General features: G+C 33.8%; 1 protein-coding gene across 1 annotated transcript; it reads right to left on the reverse strand.

The window, feature by feature from the left end:
• Nucleotides 1-4198: 4198 nt before the first annotated feature.
• Nucleotides 4199-8451, reverse strand: LOC143221138 (ras-related protein Rab-32-like). Its single transcript, XM_076446657.1, has 4 exons — nucleotides 8362-8451; nucleotides 6495-6723; nucleotides 5432-5757; nucleotides 4199-4312 (listed from the first exon to the last, which is right to left on the reverse strand). Exons 1-4 carry the CDS (start codon nucleotides 8449-8451, stop codon nucleotides 4199-4201), a joined length of 759 nt encoding a protein of 252 aa, XP_076302772.1.
• Between the last annotated feature and the right edge of the window lie 175 nt (nucleotides 8452-8626).

Here is an 8626-nt window from a genome sequence, read left to right on the forward strand (position 1 = left end):
AAGTCATACAGAGACTTAATTACAGTGAGACAAAAACTAAGAGGAAGGAAACTTAAAATTCCTGCAAAGAGGATATTTAGGATAAAAATTGCATAGAACTAGATATATGGTATTTAAGGTATTTAACTTGGTATTTAATTTAGTTGATAGAAGAGACAATAGTAGGGGATTTTAATGACTGATATTTAGCCTAATAAAGATTTCTTGAACGACTTTGTTGAAGAGGAAAACAAGGTAACAAAGTAGCAAGAAACAATTACAGTTAATGCATCAGCATTATTCTAAACTACACTGTCATTTTACAATTGAAATAAATTTTACAAGACACTCAGCAAGCTTACTTAGTAGACTGTGATAACTGATAACGTCCGAATGTTAGATTATAAAGAAATATGATATCACTGCTACTTAAAAGCTCAATTTCCATAGGGTGTTTAAAAACAAAAATATTTCTAAAATTTTTAAAGTCACTGAAATACATAAAGGACTAGAAATAATTTTTTTTTAGGTGAGATTAAAAAATGACTAGAAATAAATTTTTTTTAGGTGAGATTAAAAAATGACTAGACAAAGCTTTCTGGTTTTTATCTGAAAAGTAGTAGAAATTGTTTTGTTCGTTAACTATTGTTAATAAATTACAATCGAGTCATTTTATTTCAACAAAAAGGTACTCGTATTATTTGTGAAACAGTCTGGTGCATTACCAACATCTTTCTAAGTTAGCTATAGCGACATCCGGGGACAGGTTTGAGAAGCGTCGCATTAAAAGCTGCTGGTACAGTGAACACGTAAAAAAGGATGTTGGGTTGGGAGTATCATTTACGTAACAATGATTACATGCGCGATGGCTATGAAATCGCGAATGAATGGATGAAAGAATGTGGCTGTTCGTGAAGGATTTTCGCTTAATGGGAAACAACCATAAAAGCAGGTGACTCCTCGTGCACATATTTCTTTTTAAATAAATCAAGGATCTTTGAGATGAGAAATTTTTTGTGCCTGTTTTGCTGTAAATATATTTTAATATCTGTCTTTCAATGAGGGAATTAATTTGTTAATTTACAAGAAGGAAAATTCTATTTTTATTTCTTTAGATTTTTACAATATTCAGATTATATTTTGGCAATGGTTATGAATTATTAATTTATACATAGGTAGACTTCTTATTTAAGTATATTAATTTAACAAAAGGTTTATGTAATTTCAAAGACAGATGGTGAAACAAGATAGGTTAAAGTCAAAGTGGTTAATACAGTGGTGGAAAGTTTAATATTTGCATGAATACTGCAGGAAGTGAAAGTGAATTCTGTGTTGCCGGTACTAGGATAGTTTAAGGACACCTGTATCCTGTTTTATGTAATATTCATCATCCAGTGGTAACAAAGTTGTGAAAATAATTAAAAGAGAAGCTATACTAAATAGAGCAAGGTTTAGAACAGCCATAAAATCATGAATAAAGGTTGGAGCAAGGTCAGTAATGAAATTAAGGAGACGGAGAAATAAAATGCTTTGCAATGGATCATTATATTGAATCTCAATCACTTTACTATAAATTATATGTATATATAACATGCTTCTTATACATATAAATACAATCTGTATATATATAATATGTATGAACAAAGTATCTCCATTTCAAAAAAAAAAAAAAAAAAAAAAAAAAAACAAAAAAGATGTAGAGGAAACACGAAAACACGTAGCACGCAGAGATGCACGATTTTCGTTTTCCATGTTTAAATATATCATGGACATTAATGATTCGTATAAAAAACACTACTTAGGTCGACGTGTTAGAAAATGAATCGTTTTCCAAGCAGTCGCGTTTTCAACGTGGAACCACTTCTCGAGTTCGTTTGGAGAATGATTATATAAACTAGACTTATTATAATAAACGATCGATAGTCGGCTACCTGTTAGCTACTTCTCAGTTCGATTAGAAATAAGTCACGGCCGTGTCCATAAAACTCTACATCGCTCGCAAGTTACAAAATGAAAAAAGTACATACATGCTTTTCTCTCAACTTTTAATTCATAATTCCGTTTATGAAAAATTCGTTGTTTAATTCGTAAACATTGTGAAAGAATCCTACGTTGTCAATTGGCAAGTTGGTAATCATAATGGCGTCTGTCGAGATTTTCGGAATTTCGGTTAATCGCAATTTTTTAACCATTAAAATTACAAATTTACTCTCTGCCAAGATTACACTTCGCATGATTTTATAATTTCAAAAAATATATCGATCTCTTTGTAATAAATGTGAGACACCATTTTGCGAAAAATAGCTGTGAACTACTAACCTACGCCATTATGATTCTTGGTCTTCCAATTGACGACGCAAGTTACGGTTTCTTCGTTTATTTTTTTTTTTTTTTCTTTTTCTCTCTTAATAAAAAACATGATGAAACTTAATGGTTAAAGTCGATATAAAAAGTATTGGAATGTGAGAGCGGTTTATTCGTTAGGTTTATGTTAGTATAGTCTTTGACGATTGAGGGGAACAGAGAACAATGAAGTGGAAAACAATTACAAATATAAAAATTATTCAACGATATAATAAAATTCCCTAGATTTTTGTAAAATTTACCGACTTTAAAAAATTACGTATCTTTGTAGATTGATCGAAAATTTTATTCCCAATAAATTTCATGGTAGAATAGTTGGATGTTAATTGTGAATGAAACGATGGTTTTCTACTTCAAATATTCTTTTTCCCATGCCTCAAACCTTTCTTGTCAGGCCAAATGTATCTATAATAGTCTTTCCTATCCGTATTCTTTGACAGACGCTTAAAAACTTCACGTTCAATACTGTACAGCAATAACGAAACGTAGAACTGAATTTCTGGAATGAACCGTTCGCATCTGGCATCAAAGAATCGCAAAGTTCGAGCAGGGTATGTTTACGGGTTTTTAGTGACAGATAAATTGATTATTCGTCGCATTAGTCTCGTGTTAACAAAAAGGCAAGAGTCTTGGTAAGCAGTGCTTAGTTTCGATCGACTTTCAATGATTACCGCTAAAATGTTAAAATCGCTAGTATAAACGTTGTACCGAGTTCCCCTCGCCATTCGTTGCTTTACAATCTTCTTTCATTTTTCTGTATTAGCCGGTACAGAGTTTAGTAGAGGTACAGTGAGCCAAGAATGCTGAAGCGAGTTACATTTGCCTAAGACTTAAAAATCTTCGCATCTCTAACGAGATATTTTATATTAGGAATTAGTCGAGTGACAATTAAAATTATTTCAACTCCTTTAAGACTATAAAATATTACAAAATAATAACGCAACATGATAAAAATTCAAACTTCTTAGAACTAAAGAAACAATTGTAAACAAGACATGGAAAGAAACAATGTTCAAACAACTTAGAAACAAACGAAAGATAGGAATACATCCTTGATCCATATTCCTTTAACCGTTTAACCTAAGTTCAACGTTTTTAATAAAATCTCTTAAAAACTTAATACATAATCAGACTGATCAAATAATTATACCTATCCTACTCAAATTAATTGAATTGTTTAGGTATCCATTACGATGGGAACAATACTTTTCCATTACGCATAACCGCTATCAGCAACTAGAGTTAATAATTAGCTAATTCATCTTCAATCCTTCTTAGTGATTGAGTAACACACTGAGTCATGGACATCGATACATTATCCTCCTTCTCCTCGTCTACCTAATTTCCCTACCAGATGTCCATGCGCCCACAGTACAAATTTCAAACCAAACTAACTAATCAATTATCAATTACAAGAACCAACATCCTAGTCATCTAAAGTACACCATTCTCCGCCTCTGTTCAGCATTCCAAGCTCCACCTCAGCCAGCGTAACCAACCTATCTCTCAACAAACATGTGTGTGTATATACAAACGGCAAGTGCAAGAACGACGATCGATTTCACGTAAGTTCTCAGCCAGCGACAGTTAACGATATACGAGGAAGAGTCGAAATCCCATAGACGATACCAGTCGTGAGACGATTAATGACTCTGGTCGGTGGAATGGTCGCCATTAAGGTTCGTTTCATGAGTGGGACGTTAGTTGCACGATCGAGACGAGATCCAACGACGAGGATGGTCGACGTGGAACAAGCGGATCGGGACTCTCGTGTCATGGCACCGACAGCTACACGGTGATGGCAGGACGACGATAACGGACCGGGCGATCCTGCTATCGGTGGATTACCGATTCGTCAGCAGGAGCAGGATTTCTTTGAACTGGTCGGCGACTGATTCAACGCGAAACGCTCGCCGTCATTCTGGTCCTGGGAGCCGTTCCCTTTCATCAGCTGATCGTTTTGAAGTATCTGAAAAATGGAACGAATTAGCATTTGTTGGGAAACAAGGGTTACTTAACCTAACTTTAGTAGAATCGTTTTATTTTCACGATTTTTTTAACTAAAAAATAATTTATCTCGTGAGATTGTTCTACGAATAGAACTAAGTGGAAATTGTGGAATAAACTATTTTTTATTTTTGAAATAAATTAGAATTTGTTGATAAACAGGGGTTACTTAACCTAACTTCGATGGAATCGTTTAATTTCCACAATTTTTTCGAACTAGAAAATAGAGAGATTGTTCTACGAATAAAACTAAGTCGAAAATGTGGAATAAAATTTTTTTATTTGTAGCCTCGTTTTCGAGAAAAACCGCTATGAAATGACAGTCGTCAACGCTCCCTCGGGAGCCATATTGAGTGGGCGGAGTCAGGTGAGTGCTCGCGTTCCCAATGAATTTTCAAGCTCGATTTCCTCGAAAACGAAGCTTCGAATGAAAAAATGTCACTCTTTTTTTTTAACGTATTTTTACGCGTAGAATCACACTCTATCCAGTTTTACCACCCAACTGGTAATTTAAACAGTAACTAGATAAAATAGTTATCGAGAAAATTGTTTAAATATTTTTCCAGCATCGAGTATTACGGTATATAACTATGCAAATATTTTTTATTATACGAAGAAGCTTTTGTCAATTGATGGCACAGATGTTGCCGCGGCTCCAAATAACTTTTTAACAAACAACAATTAACTATGCATCTTAAGACGATCACCTTGGCGCGAAAATACGTCATTGATAAATCCATCGGGCCCGTTGTATACACGTGATACACATGAAACGTTAATCGCGAGGGCAACACGATATGCCGCAAATAACTTATGCTCTTAGACTATCTTCGTTAATTGAATTTCGGACGAACGAAAACAACGCCAGAAAATAAATTCCCGTTTGTTTACTGCGTTCGTGGTATTACGATAATATTTTACGACATTTTATTAATTATGTCAACGATGTAATCCCCGTCGCATTTACAGCATATATATGATATAAATATATATAAATATTTATAGAAATATATAATATATATATATGATATAAATGACGTTGATGGTAATAAATAATAGTTAAATGAATAAAGTTACTTACTTTATTAACAAGAAATCGCGCAGCCTCCTCAATGTTAATGTTCTCCTTGGCCGAGGTCTCGAACCATCCAGCAAAATTTTTCTCTTTGCAATATTCGTCCATTTTCGTAGGCGAATTCACTAGGCCCTCCTTCTGTTGGTCACACTTGTTCGCTAGAAGAACGCATGGGATTGGTGAACCGTCAGGAAGTTGCACTTTCGAGTCTAAATCTTGCTTCCATTTCACCACCGCGTCCAAGGTGGCGCTTCTCGTCACGTCGAACACTATAAACGCGCCTACGGCTTCTTTGTAGTACACTCTGGTCATATTCCCAAACCTCTCTTGACCTAAAAATGTGCAAAAAGAAACATGGACTTGGTACAATTAATACCGAATTAAAAAGAAAATTTTTTAATATTTATTTCGATGCTAATTAAATATTTATTTCTATTTTAGTTTCTTTTCGTTCCTGAATAATTTCGAGGCTTTTCAAGTTAATTTATTATTTAATCCCTCTTTAATAAAGGTACAAAATTAATAAAATAATATAGTAATGAAGGATCAAAAAAAAGTTTGGTGCAATTAATACCGAATTAAACAAAAATTTTTAAAATATTTAATTCGATGCTAATTAATTATTTATTCCCTCTTTAATAAAGGAACAAAATTAATATCACGTTAAGAATGTTGATAGTATAATAATCAGGGCAAGGATAGTTTCCCACGAAATTCCTAAAGAAAAAAAAAACGTCAACAGAACTAGTGGCGCCAAATTCAAATTAGACGCACTCCCTATATAATCAATTATATTTCAAAACACCTTAAATACAAGGTTTCTTTAAACCAAAATTCCTCAAAATAAATATCCCATCGACTTCGAAATTAAAATAAAAATTCATAAAAATCGGAAAGGAAAAAAAAGGTTTCACTTGCAAAGGAAATAAAGAAAAATAGTAACGAAAACGAGGAAAAATAAAGAAAGGAAAAATAGTAACGAAAACAAGGAGAGATAAAGAAAGGAAAATAGTAAAGAAAGGAAAAATAGTAACAAAAACGATGAGAAATAAAGAAAGGAAAGACTAACCTGCGATATCCCATAGCTGCAACCTTATAATCGTGTGCGGGTCCCAGTTCAACACTTTGAGCGCGAAGTCGACGCCAATCGTCGCGCGATAATGCTGCGAGAAGAATTGATGAACGTATCTCTTGATGATGGACGTCTTCCCGGCGCCCAGCTCGCCGATCACCAGGATTTTATACAAGTGCTCTCGTTTCTCGCCTACTCCGGCATTCGGCGCATTGTTCTGTGACGACTGTGAGAACAAAAACAGGATTTCATGCCATTAGCCGAGAGTTGTTTGAGAACTTCCCGTTTACGCGATTTTTGATTAACTATAAAGCTACAACGGCTATTGTTGCGGAGAGAATAGATTGTGAGACGGTCGTGAAATATTTCTGACAAACATTTCTGAGTCACTGATCCGTTCGGGTATACACGGGATCGTATACAAAATGGCTATCCTTGTTGACTAATATGGATTTGGAATTAGTCATCCAAGAGGACAGGTAGAATAACGTATAATAATAATTGTTATTATTCTCCATGATGCATTTTAATTCTTGAATAAATAAAATTAATTTATTTCACCGGGAATAATTTTCCAACGAGTTTCATATTTTCGTGATTTTCTTAATCAAGAATTTTAAACTCTTTAAAATTATTTTTCTGAGGATATTGTTATTATTTGTTTGTTTGTTTTTTTAATTAATAGAGTTGAGTTAAATTAACTGTTTTTATAATGAGATTCTTATTTTTTGTTGTGTTTGTTTGCAGTGGAAGTTGGTTCATAGATAGGAATAATTTATTCAATCATCGAATCAATTAGATGATTATCGAATAATTAAGAAGATTGTTTAGAAAAAACTAATTCGGGTCAAGTTATTATAAGCGGCACTTATCTTAAATACTTCCATTATTTTCCGTCTGCTGCTCAGACGAATAATGCCCACTTTTATCGCTTTTCCCTCTCTTATCTTTGTTATGCAACTATATTGTTAGATATTTGACACAGTTATACCATAATTCGTTACGTATACGCGATGCAAAATTAACATTTCGAGAAAGACGAAGCTGAAGTCGTGGAATTTTCTTTTATTTGATTACCGATAACCTCACTTTTGTTTGCTCGCGGGAGAGAAGATTATAATTCCCGGTAATGTTTTAATCCGAAATCCAGAAATTAATAATTATTACAAATAAATCGATCGACGCTAGTACAACGGTGTATTGATAAAATTATTCACGAACGAAATGAAATTTTTCAAATGAAACAAATTTCGATTTGGAACGAACAAGGCTCTGAGCATTAAATTTTAATGCCAAAATTTTTATTCCAAATTGTTATCGACGAAGTGGAGTATAATTTGCAGATTCGCAACAACGATTTTGCATTTTTACAACTCATTGTAAACTTCTCCGACGATTTTGCTTATCTTATCGAACGACGAGAGAAAATGAAAGCAATGAGTAACGAGTAACGAATGTGATGGAACTGTAACAAACGTGAAAGCGATTTAACGATTCCCTAGACTCCTAAATCTGCCTTAATTTACATAGATAAATTAATTTCAATATTCCGAAAAATCACGTATAAAATAAAATAAAAAGAAAAACAATATAAACATATCAGTACGTAATTTCTAAGTCACACGGTATATTACAGAAAATTACATTTTACAAATTTCTCGAAATTAACTGTACAAAAGATAAAATAGAACGTTGAACTAGTTTAAAGTAAAACCACGTTCCGAAAACAATATATCACTTTAATCAATAAAAGGTTACCGACCGAACTCCAGTGTTACCGGTAAAAAAATCACGTGATAAACTTAAACGAAACAGAAACAAAAACGAAGAGAACGAGGAAAAGGAAGGAAAGAGAATAACTAACCCTGCACCATTTCCAGTTCTTAGGGTTCACTTTCCACTCGGAAAAATTCAAGAATCGCAGGTTCTTCCGTAATTTCTGTTCGACGTCCATGTTGCAGTTAATTTGGAAAACGCGCGCACTAGAACCGACGTTCACGAATCCTGACGTTGTTCTGATCTATCGAAACGTGGACGAAAGCAACGTTCCGTGCAGATCGAGGGGCACCACGTGAATAATCACCGCGATAATCTATGCAAATCTCTAAGATACTCGCGATCGGTCAACA

The sequence above is a fragment of the Lasioglossum baleicum genome, unplaced genomic scaffold, assembly GCF_051020765.1.
Source record: "Lasioglossum baleicum unplaced genomic scaffold, iyLasBale1 scaffold1944, whole genome shotgun sequence".
Taxonomy (NCBI): Eukaryota; Metazoa; Arthropoda; class Insecta; order Hymenoptera; family Halictidae; genus Lasioglossum; species Lasioglossum baleicum.

Bases quoted from the DNA above. Each gene is read 5' to 3' on its own strand.
- LOC143221138 (XM_076446657.1), bottom strand. From the start codon at position 8,451: ATGGACGTCGAACAGAAATTACGGAAGAACCTGCGATTCTTGAATTTT. The intron at 5,758-6,494 runs GTTAGTCTTTCC...GCACATTTTTAG, and splicing joins GCAGCTATGGGATATCGCAG to GTCAAGAGAGGTTTGGGAAT. The intron at 4,313-5,431 runs GTAAGTAACTTT...TCCATTTTTCAG, and splicing joins CGCGATTTCTTGTTAATAAA to ATACTTCAAAACGATCAGCT.